This window comes from Symphalangus syndactylus, chromosome 10, assembly GCF_028878055.3.
Source record: "Symphalangus syndactylus isolate Jambi chromosome 10, NHGRI_mSymSyn1-v2.1_pri, whole genome shotgun sequence".
Lineage (NCBI taxonomy): Eukaryota > Metazoa > Chordata > Mammalia > Primates > Hylobatidae > Symphalangus > Symphalangus syndactylus.
This window is the reverse complement of record NC_072432.2, coordinates 89,776,744-89,795,327: the sequence shown is the minus strand read 5'-3', so window position 1 is coordinate 89,795,327 and position 18,584 is coordinate 89,776,744. Positions and strand designations below refer to the sequence as shown.

General features: G+C 43.8%; 1 protein-coding gene across 17 annotated transcripts in view; it reads right to left on the bottom strand.

Annotated features, from left to right (window-relative positions):
- Positions 1-18,584, bottom strand: part of CERS5 (ceramide synthase 5) — a 39,291-nt gene that overhangs the window by 12,999 nt on the left and 7,708 nt on the right. For 7 of the 17 annotated variants that reach the window (XM_063610598.1, XM_063610602.1, XM_063610600.1 and 4 more), the window contains exons 2-3: positions 1,553-1,658; positions 391-521 (exon numbers count right to left, since the gene is read on the bottom strand). In XM_063610598.1, the coding sequence (XP_063466668.1) occupies positions 391-521; positions 1,553-1,658 (237 nt within the window). The other 10 variants (XR_010113881.1, XM_063610601.1, XM_063610599.1 and 7 more) reach the window with 6 other exon arrangements.

Genomic DNA, 18,584 nt, shown 5'->3' with positions numbered 1-18,584 from the left:
AAGCTCAATAAAATGAAAAATAGTATTTCCCAGAAAAGGAATACTTCCTAAAAATTGTCAACTTATAGCAAGCAAGCTAGTACTCCCTCTTTTAAGGTATACATGTGTTAGTACATCTACTTACATAAGTACAGTTATAAGGATTAACTCCCAATCTATTTAGGAAAAGGGAACAAAATAGAACCACACCTAGCTTAGTGGCAACATGTCCAAGAAACTTAAGGGAATCAGTGTTCCAGTTCCCTTCTTTCCTACCTATAATAGGCTGAGTTAGTTCTCTATACCCATTAACTGTTGTCCTAACAACAGAAGTGATGTTCAAAAAAGAAAACTTCAGTCCAGTTGTATCCTACCGTCTTCCTTATTCCCTCCCTCTCCTTGCATACTTACATGCTTTCACAGAATTTAGTAAGCGTTGGGGGCTTGTCCTGATTCCTCCGATGGCGAAACCAGCATTGGATTTTTCGGACATTCCAATCCAGCTGCTTTGACAGGCCCTCCAGCCTTTTCTTATCAGGATACTGTGAATGTATAACCAGAGTCAGAACACCCGTCTCCTCATACCCTCCTTCAATCCCATTGACTAGCTGAGTGACAAGGTATGATAGCCATAGTGGCTCAAGTGATGTTTATCTTTCCAAGTTTTATCCCAAAGTCATTTTTAGTAAGAAATTTTATCTTACATATCAAGGACCTGTACTGCTCACCTATACACATCCTTGTTTTGTCTCTTCCTCCAGCCCGAGCTGAGTAAAAAAGGATATTAAAAACCCAAATTGGCCAGGCGCGGTGGCTCACACTTGTAATCCCAGCACTTTGGGAGGCCGAGGCGGGCGGATCACGAGGTCAGGAGATCAAGACCACGGTGAAACCCCGTCTCTACTAAAAATACAAAAAATTAGCCGGGCATGGTGGCGGGCGCCTGTAGTCCCAGCTACTCGGAGAGGCTGAGGCAGGAGAATGGCGTGAACCCGGGAGGCGGAGCTTGCAGTGAGATCGTGCCACTGCACTCCAGCCTGGGCGACAGAGCGAGACTCCGTCTCAAAACAAACAAACAAAAAAAAACCCAAATTGCAGGCCAGGCATGGTGGCTCATGCCTGTAATCCTGGGATTTTTGGAGGCCGAGGGCCGAAGGATGGCTTGAGCCCAGGAGTCCGAGACCAGCCTGGGCAACATGGCAAAACCTTGTCTCTCCAAAAAACAACCCAAACTGCATAGGCTATCAGTACTGTCTCCATCTTGATTACACAACTAGGCAGTGACAGAAACTGGAACAAAAACAAAAACAAGATATGGTATGTGTTTGGGGAAAGAGAGGTAAAGGTGGCTGCTGGGCCTACAACTCAAACATACTACGTATGTAAACTTGACATACGTACGGCCCAGAGGTTTTCCCTGAGGGGATAAAGCTCTCCATATAGCTACATGGACTACTCAAATATGAAAGATCATCCCATCCTATCCTTACCCTGAGAGATATGTGCTCTCCATCCTCCCCTGCCCCATGGAGCAACGCCTTATGTGAATTTTCCTGTTTCTTTGCCCACTTACCTTGGTAATAGATACGAACACCTTTTCAAGGATGGCATTGGGTTGGGCCTGATAAGGACCACTGTCCTCAATGCCAATACGGAGTGCACAGGGTTTGGCAATAAATCTGTAATGGAGAAAACCCAAGGACCAATTCTTTTTAAAAAAATTTTATTTATAATTGACACCTAATAATTGTACGTATTTATGGGGTACAATGTGATGTTTCAATGCATGTATACATAGTATAATGATGAAACTGGGGTAATTACCATATCGATCACTTTCAACATTTATCACTTCTTTATGGTGACAATGTTCACCAGCCTCAGCCTCCCAAAATGCTGAGATTATAGGTGTGAGCCACTGTGCTGGCTGGAAGCTTTTTAGAGACGCATAATCTTGAGCCCATCTCAGACTTGCAAAATCAGAATCTGCATTTTAACAAGATCCCCAGGTGATTCACATGTCCATTAAAATGTGAGAACCACTAATCTACTTCATAAGAATCTTGTAAGTATTCAGTGACAGAATGTATATGAAAGACCCTGGCACAAAGGAGGTGATTAATAAATGGCAGTTTTCCTTACATCAAAAGACCAAGATCTTAATTGGAGGGAAAAGTAGAACTGAGACTAAGCTCTTCCTGCATATAGATATCCTGGATCTTGGATACCTTCCTGCCTAACCAAGAGATTATGGAAATACTTAGCTCTTTCAGGAGTCAAGAAGAAAGAAATCAGGAGCCAGGAAAGGTGAGAAGGAAATTACCTATTAGCACTCTATTGTAGTCTCAGATCTACTAATAAGGCATATAAACTTGGTAAAATCACTTACCTCTTGGGTCTTGGTTTCATCATCTAAAAGAAGAGGTTATATCAAGCAGAGTCCCAAGGATTTAAATTTTTAAAAAGAATAAAAAAGCAGGGCGTGGTGGCTCACGCCTGTAATCCCAGCACTTTGGGAGGCTAAGGCAGGAGGATCACAAGGTCAGGAGTTGGAGACCAGCCTGGTCAACATAGTGAAACCCCGTCTCTACTAAAAATACAAAAAAAATTATCTGGGCGTGGTGGTGGGCGCCTGTAATCCCAGCTATTTGGGAGGCTGAGGCAGGAGAATCGCTTGAACCCTGGAGGTGGAGGTTGCAGTGAGCCGAGATCATGCCACTGCACTCCAGCCCAGGCGACAGTGTGAGAATCTGTCTCAAAAAAAAATAAAAAATAAAAAAGAGGTTATATGAGATGATTTCTAAGATTTTCTTCTGTATCTAAGATTCTACGATGTTATCATTGATTGATTATAATTAATTTCTAACTTTTGAATCTTTGAAAATTGAGGAACTATTCCTTGGTTCTTCAAGAAAGATCTCACTCTCCCCCACAACCAGAGATTTTTATGAGCATCAGCACTAGGAAAAGCTCTATATTGCCACTTTCAGGATAAGTCAAAACCAGTTTTAGCCTTTAGCATCTTAAGGAGTCCCATAATGAAAATATGACTGGGAGGTGTAAAATGGAATGCCGTTGACCTATTTTCTTGAGCTGCATTTGAATCTAGAATATATTATCTCTAAAGGAGGGATTGAGAATAAGAAACTTTATCTCCGCCGGGCGCGGTGGCTCACGCTTGTAATCCCAGCACTTGGGGAGGCCGAGGCGGGCGGATCACGAGGTCAGGAGATCGAGACCACGGTGACACCCCGTCTCTACTAAAAATACAAAAAAATTAGCCGGGCGTGGTGGCGGGCGCCTGCAGTCCCAGCTAGTCGGAGAGGCTGAGGCAGGAGAATGGCGTGAACCCGGGAGGCGGAGCTTGCAGTGAGCCGAGATTGCGCCACTGCACTCCAGCCCGGGCGACAGAACGAGACTCCGTCTCAAAAAAAAGAAAGAAAAAAGAAACTAGCTCCCTCTATGAAAACGTTTTACCTTATCACCAAAGTTCCTGAGCCATAGGGTAATATTTATTCAGAGCATAAAGTTAGCCACATCTGTAACACATTCTCTTTTACACCGGTGGTAAAAAAAAAAAAAAAGTTCCATTCAAAGGCCAGTGGATACCTTAATTTACATTTACTGGTATACTATTCTGTATACCAATAATATTTAATCCCCAACTCTTGTTCAAACTCCTTGTAAACACAAATAGACTGCTTTTATATTTACCAAGGTACTGTGCTCAGCAGTTGCTCAGTAACTGACAAGCAACATGTTTTAGTGAAACCCACTCTTGTTCTGTTGGAGCTCAATTCTGACCCAAGATTAATCAGCATTCAAAAGAGTAAATGAGGCCGTCATTCTTTGTTGTTGAGTTGATGCCGTATCAGAGATAAAAATCATCTAAAAACCCTGTCTCCTCCTCTTTCTCCTATCGACATAATTGCATGAAAATCCAAAGGCAGAAAACAGCCTTTCCAATTCCTACTCTTACCCCATAACCCAGGCTTCTTTAATCCAGAGGCAGTCAGGTGACTAAAACTCAGGATCTGCTGTTAGACAGATTTTACCAGCTGAAAGACCTTGTGACTGTTACATACCCATAGAATAGAGATAATATCTACCTCACAGGGTTATTTTAAAGATAAAATGATACAATGTATGCCTACACCAATACCTGACACTTAGCAAACATTCATTAAAGAATAGCTATTATTATTTCACTAGAAACATATTTCAGCCTGGGCACTCTCTGGTACCTCCAGCAGAAAGTGAGAAGCAAGAAATCCTCTTTGATATAACAGGTCTACATTCTGCTCACCTTGGTGAAGCCAATTTTAAAATTACTATTATCTGGATCATGGAGTGGACTTAATAATCTAGAATTGTCATTAGCTCACATCCTGCCCTCATTAGGTCAGAGTTCGGTGAAAAGCATGAAGCTACTCATATCCTGTCAGTTCCAGCTATATGGAGCCTAAGAACATTTGACGGCCGGCCGCGGTGGCTCACGCTTGTAATCCCAGCACTTTGGGAGGCCGAGGCGGGCGGATCACGAGGTCAGGAGATCGAGACCACAGTGAAACCCCGTCTCTACTGAAAATACAAAAAATTAGCCGGGCGTGGTGGCGGGCGCCTGTAATCCCAGCTACTCGGAGAGGCTGAGGCAGGAGAATGGCATGAACCCGGGAGGCGGAGCTTGTAGTGAGCCGAGATCGCGCCACTGCACTCCAGCCTGGGCGACAAAGCGAGACTCGGTCTCAAAAAAAAAGAACATTTGACAAATACTTGTTGAGTGTTTATTTTGTGCTACAGAATGAAGCTTTATTATATTTTCCAGATGTGACTGGAAAAGAATATTTTCTAATTTGTGATAAAAATTAAATATATAGATTTAGTTATACACAGTTAATGAATTACCTTACTGAAGAACATGAAATTATTTGAAATTATAGCTTTTGAGAAAGTATTAATTCTACATCATAGAAAAGGCTGGCATTTGGTATAACTTATAAAATAGGGATCTGGGCCAGGCGCGGTGGCTCATGCCTGTAATCCCAGCACTTTGGGAGGCTGAGGCAGGCGGATCACGAGGTCAGGAGTTCGAGACCAGCCTATCCAACATGGTGAAACCTCATCTCTACTAAAAACAGAAAAAGTTAGCTGGGCGTGGTGGTGTGTGCCTGTAACCCCAGCTACTCAGGAGGCTGAGGCAGGAGAATTGCTTTTACCCAGGGGGCGGAAATTACAATAAGCTGAGATCACGCCATTGCACTCTGGCCTGGGTGACAGAGCAAGACTCCATCTCCAAAAAAAAAAAAAAAAAAAAAGATACCTAGGGTGGTCAATTTCCAGAGCCTGGCATTCATCATTTCTGCCACATCAGCACTTCTCAAAGTGTGGTTTAGAGACCCCTGGGGGATCCAGAGACCCTTTCGGTAGGTCTACAAGGTCAAAACTATCTTCATAATAATTCTATAATTTCATAAAAATCTTTTCTCTCTCATGAGAGTACAGTGGAACTTTCCACAAGTTACATGACATATAACAACAGACTGAATGCAGACACTGACATGAGACTACAGCTGCCAGATATTTTCAAAAATGTTAAAATGCTACTCTTCTCACAGTTTTTTGTTTTGGAAAATAGTTATTTTTCATAAAACGTAGTGAGTTGATTGTTATTTATTTATATTGAGACAGGGTCTCACTCTGTCACCCAGGCTGGAGTGCAGTGGTGTGATCACTGCTCACTGCAGCCTTGACTTCCTAAGCTCCAGCGATCCTCCCACCTCAGCCTCTCAAGTAGCTGGAACTACAGGTGTTGGCCATGCCCAGCTAATTAAAAAAATTTTTTTTTGTAGAGACAGGGTTTCGCCATGTTTCCCAGGCCATTGCTATTTTTAAATGAACAAATATGGGCTGGGCACGGTGACCAGTGCCTGTTATCCTAGCACTTTGGGAGGCTGAGACAGGTGGATCACTTGAGCCCAGGAGTTCGAGACCAGACTGGCAAACATAGTGAAACCCTGTCTCTCCCCAAAACACAACAGTTAGACAGGTGTGGTAGCTCATGCCTGTGGTCCCAGCAACTTGGGAGGTTGAGGTGGGAGGATCACTTGAGCCTGGGAAGTCCAGGCTGCAGTGGGCTGTGATTGTGCCACTGCACTTCAGCCTGTGTGACAGAGCCAGATCCTATCTCAAAAATAAATAGGCTGGACGCGGTGGCTCATGCCTGTAATCCCAGCACTTTGGGAGTCTGAGGTGGGCAGACTGCTGTAGCTCAGTTCAAAACCAAGCTGGCTAACATGGTGAAACCCCATCTCTACCAAAAAATACAAAAATTAGCCAGGCATGGTGGCACATACCTGTAGTCCCAGCTACTCAGGAGGCTGAGGTGAGAGGATCTCTTGAACTCAGGAGGCAGAGGTTGCAGTGAGCTGAGATCTCGCCACTGCACTCCAGTCTGGGCGACAAAGCAGACTCTGTTTCAATAATAAATAAATAAATAGGCCGGGCGTGGTGACTCAGACTTGTAATACCGGCACTTTGGGAGGCTGAGGCAGGCTGATCACTTGAGGTCAGGAGTTCGAAACCAGCCTGGCCAACATGGCAAAATGCCATCTTCTACTAAAAATACAACAACAAAAAATTAGCCGGGCACGGTCGTGCACACCTGTATTCCCAACTACTCGGGTGCCTAAGGCAGGAGAATTGCTTGAACCTGGGAAGCGAAGGTTGCAGTGAGCCGAGATTGTGCTACTGCACTCCAGTTGGGGTGACGGAGCAAGACTCCAACTCAAAAAAAAAAAAAATATATATATATATATATATGTGTGTGTGTGTGTGTGTGTGTGTGTGTGTAGACATTTTATACATGTGTAAATACATGTAGAAAACATGTACTTTTTCCTAGGCCGGGCACGGTGGCTCACGCTTGTAATCCCAGCACTTTGGGAGGCCGAGGCGGGCGGATCACGAGGTCAGGAGTTCGAGACCACGGTGAAACCCCGTCTCCACTAAAAATACAAAAAAAATTAGCCGGGCGTGGTGGCGGGTGCCTGTAGTCCCAGCTACTCGGAGAGGCTGAGGCAGGAGAATGGCGTGAACCCGGGAGGCAGAGCTTGCAGTGAGCGGAGATCGCACCACTGCACTCCAGCCTGGGTGACAGAGCGAGACTCCGTCTCAAAAAAAAAAAAAAAAGAAAACATGTACTTTTCCCCATTTTTTTTCTAAAACAGTAGCCATTGATAGGTACTATCCACATAGACAAAAATTCTTTGGGATCCTTGAAAATTTGTTAAGATTGTAAAGGAGTCCTGAGATCAGTTTGAAAACTGCTGTGCTAGATGATACTGAGAAATTATACTTTTAGTGTGGCTTTCTGTCTTCTCCAGGATCAATCTACATTTTAAAATAATTTGTCAGACAAGATTTTTCCTTTCATGGCAGATTTTAGTAAGTAGGCATTTAGTGGTCTTTAAAATTAAGCGACTACTTTCCACCTGTAACTCCAGGAACATGAGTCTAGTGACCCATTCTGACAGTATTAGATTTGTCCTACTTTGTAGAGATCATTTCACTCTTCCCTTTTCCTGCTCTCCAGATACATGGCAGCAGTTGACCTAAGCCTGGGTTAATTAGGATGAAATTACCTACTGCTTTTGCTTTTTCCTACCAAAGACAGGATCTATACTAACAATGCTACTTTTGTGATTCTTTACACCATTGATGAATATGAATTATACACAAATAAAACCAAAGTCTAGACTAAGCTTCTCAACTATTGTGGCAAGTAACACAAATGGGCTATACTTATGCTGAGATATCGATCTTAGCTCTCAGGGTGATCCATGGGGCCTTCGGGTAGCCAGAAACCTTTAGTCTGTAGTCTCTGGCCTCATATACCTTACTGTATAATGCAAATGTTATTTATGTATTTATTTAGAGACAGAGTCTCGCTCTGATGCCTAGGCTGAAGTGAAGTGTGGTGGCGTGATCCGGGCTCACTGCAACCTCTGCCTCCCGGGTTCAAGTGATTCTTGTGCCTCAGCCTCCCAAGTAGTAGCTGGGACTACAGGCGTGCACCACCATGCCCAGCTAATTTTTGTATTTTTAGTAGAGACGGGGTTTCACCACATTGGCCAGGCTGGTCTTGAACTCCTGACCTCAAGTGATCTGCCTGCCTCAGCCTCCCAAAGTGCTGGGATTACAGGCGTGAGCCAGCACACTCAGCCACAAATGTTATTTTTTATGTGTGCAGCAATATGACCAGATTGAGAAGTACCAGCTTAGATCAATTTCTGGAAAAATATAAAGTGCCAAAGTAGACATATAAAAAGAACAGGAGTTTAAGACCAGTCTGGGCAACATGGTGAGACCCCGTCTCTACAAAAAATTTAAAAAATTAGCTGGGTGTGGTGGCATGTGCCCATGGTCCCAGCTACTGGGGAGGCTGAGGCAGGAGGACTGCTTGAGCCCAGGAGGTGGAGGCTACAGTGAGCCCTGATTGTGCCACTACACTCCAGCCTGGGCGACAGAGTGAGACGCCATCTCCAAAACATAAAATAATGAAATAAAAAAAAGTTTGGGAGTGAAAGATGAGTTGAGTTTTGTGTATGCTGAATCTGAAGTACCCATGGGACACTGAAATGGAACTGTCTAGGATGCAAATACACTTGGAAAAGGGGCTTGGGTATGATATATAGAGAGAGAAAGAAGAAATTTATGAATACAAATGAATGAGAATCTAAGTAGTAGCTAAATCTGTGGGGGTGGCTGTGATTACATACGAAAGGAATATAAACTTAAAAGAGAACTGAGGTCAGAACCCTGGACAACATCAGCATAAAAGGTGAGTTTAGGGGACAGGAAGGTCAGAGGTGGAGTTGTATCAAATCAGGGAAAGACCAAGACAAGGACTTCAGTATCTACTAGATCTGGCAATTTTTGGAGATCTGTAGTAACCTTCACCAAAGAAATTCCAGTAAAATAAAGACTCTAAAACACAGCAGTGAGTTAAAGCAGTTAAAGATATAGGAGGAAAGAAGTAGAAATAGCCAAACCCTCAAGCATTTAGGCTAAGAAGAAAACAGAATGTCCTCAACTTTGGCATCAGAATCACTCAATCTAAACTAATCACATCTAAAACCAATCTCCCTGTGCTTTAGACCCACTCTTTACTGATCAGAAATTTCATTCTACTTATCCCACCTTTTTTCTATTACCTTCAGCCTCACTCCTCACTCTCAACTTTTTTCTTCTCATCAGATCTTAAACAAGCTCAAGTTTTTCACATCTTAAAACAGCCCTCCTGGCCCCTAGCACCCTCTGGCCTTCCCCGACCTCACAACTAAACTCCCACTCATTCCTCAACTCTCCTTTCTCTCCCCTCTGGCTTCTGTCCCTAAACTCCACTGCAGCTGTTCTTGCCAAAGTTGTCAATGATCTCCTTATTGTGAAAACAAATGGATGCTTTTCAGTCCTTTATCTTACTTACCTTTCAGCAGCATTTTATTAGGTTGGTGCAAAAGTAATTGCCATTACTTTTAATGGCAAAAACCACAATTACTTTTGCACCAACCAAATACATTAATGACTAACCTCCTTCTTGAAATGCCCTTTTCTCTTCCTTACTGCCATACTCTTCCTAGTCTTCTCCCTCTATCTCTTTGGCAGTGGAACTAGACTGCCTGGTGAGCACTGCTAGTTGAGTCGCCTTGGACAAGTTACTCTGTGCCTCAGTTCTCTCATCTGTAAAATGAGGATAACAGTAGTGCCTGCCTACCTCATAAACTTACTAAAGAGGATTCAATGCTTAGCACTTAGAACAATGCCTAGGACAAAGTAAACACTTATTAAACACCCACTTTGAGATGGAGTCTCCCTCTGTCACCTGGGCTGGAGTGCAATGGCACAATCTTGGCTCACTGCAACCTCCACCTCCTGGGTTCGATTCTGCCTCAGCCTCCTGAGTAGCTGGGATTACAAGTGCCCGCCATCACACCCAGCTAACTTTTGTATTTTTAGTAGAGACGGGTTTCACCATGCTGGCCAGGCTGGTCCCGAACTCCTGGCCTCAAGTGGATTCACCCTCCTCGGCCTCCCAAAGTGTTGGGATTACAGGCGTGAGTCGCCGTGCGCTGCCTATATACCAACTATTAATATTATCAAATACCGTATGGCTGTCATTATCTCCTTTGCAGTTTATTTTTCCTCTGCCTTTTCCTACAACATGGTGTTTCCTCAGGGTTCACTTAGAGAGGTTCTTTTCGTACTCTACATGCTCACCCTCAGTAACCTCATTCAGTTACGGTAGAGGGTCTCAAAGTATGGTCTGCAGACCCCTGAGGGTTCCTGAGGCACTTTCAGGGGCTCTACAAACTAAACTATTTTCATAACAATATTATTATTTGCCTTTTTCACTGTGTTGACATTTGAAGTGATTGTGCAAATCAATGGTAGGTAAAATGTTAAGGTACTTTAGACCAAATCAAGGTAGTGACACCAAACCATACTAGTAGTTACTATCCCGTAGAGCTATGTCTTCTCAATTTTTAAAACATGCCAGTTTTGCTTAAGAATGTCCTTGATGAAGCACTACAAATTATTACTTTTATTAAATCTTGACCCTTGAATATATTTTTTAAAAGTATTCTGTGATTGGGCACGGTGGCTTATGCCTGTAATCCCAGCACTTTAGGAGGCTGAGGCAACAGATCACTTGAGGTCAGGAGTTCGAGACCACCCTGGCCAACATGGTGAAACCCAGTCTCCACTTACTCTGTGATAAAATGGATGTACCCAAAAAGCACTTCTGATGCATACCAAAGTATATGGCTCTCGAGGCAAACCATTTGTATGACTATTGCGAGCTGAATAAACTAAGTCGCTTTTTCCATAGAATACCATTTTTACCTGGAAGGACTGACAAACTAATGTTATTCAGCTCTGAGTATTTAGCAAACACTTTCTCAAAAATAAATGAGGCCGGATGCAGTGGCTCACGCCTGTAATCCCAGCACTTTGGGAGGTGGCGGCAGGTGGATCCCCTGAGGTCAGGAGTTTTGAGACCAGCCTGGCCAACATAGTAAAACCCCATCTCTACTAAAAATATAAATATTAGCTGGGCGTGGTGGTGGCCGCCTGTAATCCCAGCTACTCAGGAGGCTGAGGCAGGAGAATTGCTTGAACCCAGAAGGCGGAGGTTGTAGTGAGCTGAGATCCTGCCACTGCACTCCAGCCTGGGCGACAGAGCAAGACTTTGTCTCAAAATAATAATAATAATAGTAATAATTATAATAAATTAAGTGAGCCCGTCATTTCAAGAAAAGCATTGTTGCCAATGATAAAATTCAAAGGCCGGGCGCGGTGGCTCACGCTTGTAATCCCAGCACTTTGGGAGGCCGAGGCAGGTGGATCACGAGGTCAGGAGATCGAGACCACGGTGAAACCCCGTCTCTACTAAAAATACAAAAAATTAGCCGGGCGTGGTGGCGGGCGCCTGTAGTCCCAGCTACTCGGAGAGGCTGAGGCAGGAGAATGGCGTGAACCCGGGAGGCGGAGGTTGCAGTGAGCCGAGATTGCGCCACTGCACTCCAGCCTGGGCGACAGAGCGAGACTCCGTCTCAAAAAAAAAAAAAAAAAAAAATTCAAGCTTTCAAGTGAAACTTAGAATGTTTAGAAAATTTTATCTGCCTTTCAGCCTGACAACTTCTCAATACTTAAGACTTTTCTGATGAGATTGGTTATAATGAGATAAATATGATTTTTTTTTTTTTTTTTTTCTGAGACGGAGTCTCACTCTGTTGCCAGGCTGGAGTGCCGTGGCATGATCTTGGCTCACTGCAACCTCTGCCTCCTGGGTTCAAGTGATTCTCTTGCCTCAGCCTCCTGAGTAGCTGGGACTAGAGGTGTGCACCACCACGTCCAGCTAATTTTTGTATTTTTAGTAGAGACGGGGTTTCACCATGTTGGCCGGGATGGTCTTGATCTCTTGACCTCGTGATGCATCCACCTGGGCCTCCCAAAGTGCTGGGACTACAGGCAAGATTTTTAAATATTGCATAATGTCACATATTGACATGTGGGACATTTGTATAACTGAATGAACCAGTATTTTCCAAATGATGGATACATAACGTCCATTCAAAATGTAATATAGGCCAGGCATGGTGGCTCACACCTATAATCCCAGCACTTTGGGAGGCTGAGGCAGGCAGATCACTTGAGGTCAGGAGTTTGGGACCAGCCTGGCCAATATGGTGAAACCCGGTCTCCACTAAAAATACAAAATTAACTGGGCGTGATGGCGCATACCCGTAATCCCAGCTACTTGGGAGGCTGAGGCAGGAGAATCATTTGAACCCGGGAGGCAGAGGTTGCAGTGAGCTGTGAGTGCACCACTGGACTCCAGCCTGGGCGACAAGAGCGAAACACCACCTCAAAACAACAACAACAAAACACAATTAACACAGAACAATGGATTTTAACATAATAAAATGAAAAGCTCATTAATATGGCTTCAGATTCTACCTAGCAATCAACGTTTAAGAAACTGCTACTTGTGGCTGAGCGTGGCACCCCTGTAATCCCAGCACTTTGAGAGGCCAAGGTGGGTGGATCACGAGGTCAAGAGATCTAGACCCTCCCGGCCAACATGGTGAAACCCCATCTCTACTAAAAATGCAAAAATTAGCTGGGTGCGGTGGCACATGCCTGTAATCCTAGCTACTCGGGAGGCTGAGGCAGGAGAATCGCTTGAACCAGGGAGTTGAAGGTTGCAGTGAGATCGCGCCTCTACACTCCAGCCTGGCAACAGAGCAAGACTCCATCTCAAAAAAAAAACAAAACAAAACAAACAAAAAAACTGCTACTTGTGTTTTGGTGTAGTATCAAAGATAAATATCAAATTATTTGAAAGGGCTATTAAAATACTTCCTGCTTTTCAGTGACAAAGCTGTGTGAGGCCATCTTTTCTTCATATACTTCAATCAAAACAATATATCACAAGAGATTGAATGTAGAAGCTGCTAGGATAATCCAGCTGTCTTCTATTAAGCCAGATATTAAAGAGATTTGCAAAAATGTAAAATCAACGCTGTTCTTCTGTTTTTTCTTTTGGAAAATAATATTTTTCTAAAAGCTTATTTATGTTAACGTGTAAATCAATTTATTAATTTTTTTTTTGTCTATTTTCTTCCTTTTTGTGGAGAACGAGGTCTTGCTGTGTTACCCACATAGGTCTTAAGCTCCTGAGCTCAAGCTATCCTCCTGTCTCTGCCTCCCTAAGTGTTGGGATTACAAGTGTGAATCCCTGCACCTGGCCTGTTGTTATTTTTAATGAATTAATAAGCATTTCTTAAATTTCTTTTTGAGACAGAGTTTCACTCTGTCACCCAGGCTGGAGTGCAGTGGCGCTATCTTGGCTCACTGCAACCTCTGCTCTCAGGTTCAAGTGATTCTCCTGCCTCAGCTGCCCAAGTAGCTGGGACTACAGGCGTGCACCACCATGCCTGGCTAATTTTTGCATTTTTAGTAGAGACGGGGTTTCACCGTGTTGGCCAGGCTGGTCTTGAACTCCTGACCTCAGATGATCCACCCACCTAGGCCTCCCAAAGTGCTGGGATTATAGGGGTGAGCCATCGTGCCTGGTTAGCATTTCTTAAATTTCTCAATTTTAATTTAAAATATGGTAAAGTTGATGGGCATATGTAACCCATATAAACAAAAGCTCCTTGGAGTCCTCAGTAATTTTTAAAAATGAAAAACAATCCCTGAGAACCAAAAGTTACAATGTATTCTTCTGAATAAATTCTTAAAAGAATAGGATTCCCTGTATACAAGGTATTGCACTTTTCAAGATACCTATACCACCAAACCCAACATTTCTTGCATGGTCTGTGCTCAAGTGATCTTTGCAGTTTCCTTTGAGGGCCATTAAAAAAAAAAAAAAATTGCCAAGCGTGGTGACTCAGGCCTGTAATCCCAAAACTTTGGGAGGCCAAGGCAGGTGGATCATGAGGTCAGGAGATCGAGACCATCCTGGCTAATATGGTGAAACCCCGTTTCTACTAAAAATACAAAAAAATTAGCCAGGCATGGTGGCAGACACCTGTAGTCCCAGCTACTCGGGAGGCTGAGGCAAGAGAATGGCGTGAACCCGGGAGGCGGAGCTTGCAGTGAGCCGAGATTGCGCCACTGTACTTCAGCCTGGGTGACAGAGCGAGACTCCGTCTCAAAAAAAAAAAAAAAAAAAAAAGGCCCAGCCTGGGCAACATGGTGAAATCTTGTCTCTACAAAAAATATAACAATTAGTGGCTGGGCGTGGTGGCTCACGCCTGTAATCCCCAGCACTTTGGGAGGCCAAGGCAGGTGGATCGCCTGTGGTCAGGAGTTTGAGACCAGCCTGACCAATATGGTGAAACCCCGTCTCTACTAAAAATACAAAAATTAGCTGGGTGTAGTGGCACACCTGCAGTCCCAGCTACTCGGGAGGCTGAGGCAGGAGAACTGCTTAAACCTAGGAGGCAGAGGTTGCAGTGAGCTGAGATCACGCCACTGCACTCCAGCCTGGGCGACAGAGCAACACTGTCTCAAAAAAAAAAAAAAAAAAAAAAAAAAGCCGGGCGCCGTGGCTCACGCCTGTAACCCCAGCACTTTAGGAGGACGAGGCGGGTGGATCACAAGGTCAGGAGACCGAGACCATCCTGACTAACACAGTAAAACTCTGTCTCTACTAAAAATAATAAAAAAAATTAGCCGGGTGTGGCGGCGTGCGCCTGTAGTCCCAGCTGCTGGGAGGCTGAGGCAGGAGAATGGTGTGAACCTGGGAGGCAGAGCTTGCAGTGAGCCGACATCACGCCACTGCACTCCAGCCTGGGTGACAGAGCAAGACTCCGTCTCAAAACAAACAAACAAACAAACAAACAAAAAAACTATATATATATATATAAAACAATTAGTAGCCAGGTGTGATGGCATGTACCTCTGGTCCCAGCTACTGGGGAGGCTGAGGTGGGAGGATTGTTTAAGCTAGGAGGCGGAGGCTGTAGTGAGTCATGATCATGCCATTGCATTCCAGCCTGGCTGACAGAGTGAGGCTTAATACATATTTTAAAAATTTATCAGTATTAGTTTTTAATAGAGAAAATATTGATAGATAGAACTCATATAAACAAAAGCTATTTGGGGTTTTCAATAATTTTTTAAAATATAAAGGAGTCCTGAGAGCAAAAGATTTGAGAACCCACTGCTGTACAACATAGGAATCTCAGGAGTCAAGAAGGAAATTATGTAGCTGGGCCTGTAGTTCCAGCTACCATGGAGGCTGAGGCAGGTGGACTGACTGAGGCCAGGAGGTCAAAGCTATAGTGACATCAGGCCTGTGAATGGCCACTGAATTCCAGCCTGGGTAATTGTGACGGTTAATACTGAGTATCAACTTAATTGGATCGAAGAATGCAAAACACTCATCCTGCACATGTCTGTGAGGGTGTTGCCAAAGGAGATTAACATTTGAGTCAGTGGGCTGGGAAAGGCAGAGCCACCCTTAATCTGGGTGGGCACCATCTAATCAGCTGCCAGCATGGCAAGCAGGCAGAAAAATGTGAAAAGACTAGACTGGCCTAGCCTCCCTGCCTACATCTTTCTCTCGTGCTGGACCCTTCCTCCCCTCAAACATCGGACTCCAAGTTCTTCAGTTTTGGGACTTGGACTGGCTTTCCTTGCTCCTCAGCATACAGATGGCCTATTGTGGGACCTTGTGATAATGTGAGTTAATACTTAATAAACTCCCCTTCATATATATATATCCATCCTATTAGTTCTGTCCTTCTAGAGAACCCTGACTGATACAATAATATAGCAGGATTCTATCTCTTAGGAAGGAAAATTTAAAAAAAAAGGAATTACTGTACTAGAGTCACAACATCTCAAGCAGAAGTAGGTTTCAGAGTGATTCATTCAATAAACACTTACTGAATAGCTAATATGAATGTACAAAGCATTGCATTAGATACCTACAGTTTCATGGGGGAGACAAGTCCATAAACAGAGCCCAATCTGAAGGTCATTCCCCAAAAATAGGGCAGTTCATTCAAGATCTCTAAAATGGTTCTCTTCAAATTCCACCTGTGACCTGACAAACGTTTCTGACATTATTCACTTTACCTAGCTCCTTGACTTCATTAAAGGCATACTACGGAGAATATTAGATGAGGAAAAAAGAAATTGTCCAAAAAAAAGATGATCAAACCTGAAACAATAATTGACACTATCTAGACAGAAGCAAAAGAATCGACTGTAGGCCAGGCATGCTGATTCATGCCAGTAATCCCAGCAGTTTGGAAGGCTGAAGTGGAAGCATCACTTGAGCTCAGGAGTTCAAGACCAGCCAGGGAAACATGGCAAAACCTCATCCCTACAAAAAATACAAAAATTAGCCGGGCACAGTGGCACATGCCTGTAGTCCCAGCTTCTTGGGAGGCTGAGGTGGCAAGATGGCTTGAGCCTGGGAGGTGGAAGTTGCAATGATACCAGATCGTGCCACTGCACTCCAGCCTGGGTGACAGAGGGAGACCATGACCAAAAAAAAAAAAAAAAATCTGTAATAGATGTTTTTCTCAAGGAATGCATGTAGACTGTATCTTTTCTGTAAATCCAATCATTCTAATGTACTAGAAGAATTGTACTGAGAGGACACTAAAGTGAATTCAGGCCAAAGTGGTAGGATAAACCCACTTGTTCCTTTCATTAAACGTATTTACCTTTTTTCAATGGATAATTATACAACTTAATGCATTTGCTTAAAATAGAAACACAAACACACATAAGAGATAACCACTGATTTTGTTGCTCTCTCCAGGGTAGAAATCATGGTTTATTCACCTTTTAATCCTTGGCACATAATTTGATACCTTTTTATTTATTTTTACATTTATCTTGTCCAACTTCTAAAACCATCACATATAGTCTGATATGACATATCCTAAGCTTTCAATAAATAGATGTTGAAGAATGAACAAATGGGTGAAAACTTAATTCTCAACTAAGAGGCAGAGTGTTTCATGGAAGTGTGCCACTTGTAAGGATGAAATTAAAACTCAGCCTTATCCTCCTGGGTCATCAGATAACCTACCAGCTCGGTGTTTATCAAGTGTAGGAGATCACTGATTTCTGGGGAATCAGTAGATATTCAAGTGAACCGATTTCAATCTGTAACTGGAGATTGCCCTAAACATAACCACAATACTCTGATTTAGTCTGAGACACTTTATGCCTGTAATTGAGACTGCTTACTAATGCTGACAGTACCCAAAAACTAAAAACTACAGGGAATATCCTTATAAGAAATCTTAGGCCGGGCGCGGTGGCTCACGCTTGTAATCCCAGCACTTTGGGAGGCCGAGGTGGGTGGATCACGAGGTCAGGAGATCGAGACCACGATGAAACCCCGTCTCTACTAAAAATACAAAAAATTAGCCGGGCGTGGTGGCGGGCGCCTGTAGTCCCAGCTACTCGGAGAGGCTGAGGCAGGAGAATGGCGTGAACCCGGGAGGCGGAGCTTGCAGTGAGCCGAGATTGCGCCACTGCACTCCAGCCTGGGCGACAGAGCGAGACTCCGTCTCAAAAAAAAAAAAAAAAAAAAATTATAGAACAATGCTTGGCTAGAAGCAACTGTCAATCAAAGATTACTCAAGCGGCCGGGCACGGTGGCTCACACCTGTAATCCCAGCACTTTGAGAGGCCGAGGCAGGCAGATCATGAGGTCAGGAGATCGAGACCATCCTGGCTAACACGGTGAAACCCCGTCTCTACTAAACAAAATACAAAAAATTAGCTGGGCGTGGTGGCGGGCGCCTGTAGTCCCAGCTAGTCAGGAGGCTGAGGCAGGAGAACGCTGTGAACCCGGGAGGTGGAGCTTGCAGTGAGCCGAGATCGCGCCACTGCACTCCAGCCTGGGCGACACAGGGCGAGACTCCATCTCAAAAAAAAAAAAAAAAAAAAAAGGCCGGGCGTGGTGGCTCATGCCTGTAATCCCAGCACTTTGGGAGGCCGAGGCGGGCGGATCACAAGGTCAGGAGATCGAGACCATCCTGGCTAACACGGTGAAACCCCGTCTCTACTAAAAATACAAAAAACTAGCCGGGCGAGGTGGCAGGCGCCTGTAGTCCCAGCTACAAGGGAGGCTGAGGCAGGAGAATGGCGTGAACCCCGGGGGGCGGAGCCTGCAGTGAGCCGAGATCGCGCCACTGCACTCCAGCCTGGGTGAAAGAGCGAGACTCCGTCTCAAAAAAAAAAAAAAAGAAAAAAAAAAAATTACTCAAAATAGAATATGACCAGTCATTTGAATATTTCAGGAAATAATTTACACTTAAAAATCTTACTTTTACTAAAATGTTTTAGATTCATTGTTTAAAGGAACGTCTAATACCTTTGCATCATCTTTTGATCCTAAAAAGTATATCAAATGTGAATTTACATTAAAATTCCTTTCTCAATTATTATTAATATTGTCTGAATTACTGTCATCACCATCCAACAGAAATACAATGTGACTCACATATGTAATTTAAATTTTTTTTTTTTTTTTGAGACAGGGTCTCGCTCTGAACCTCCAC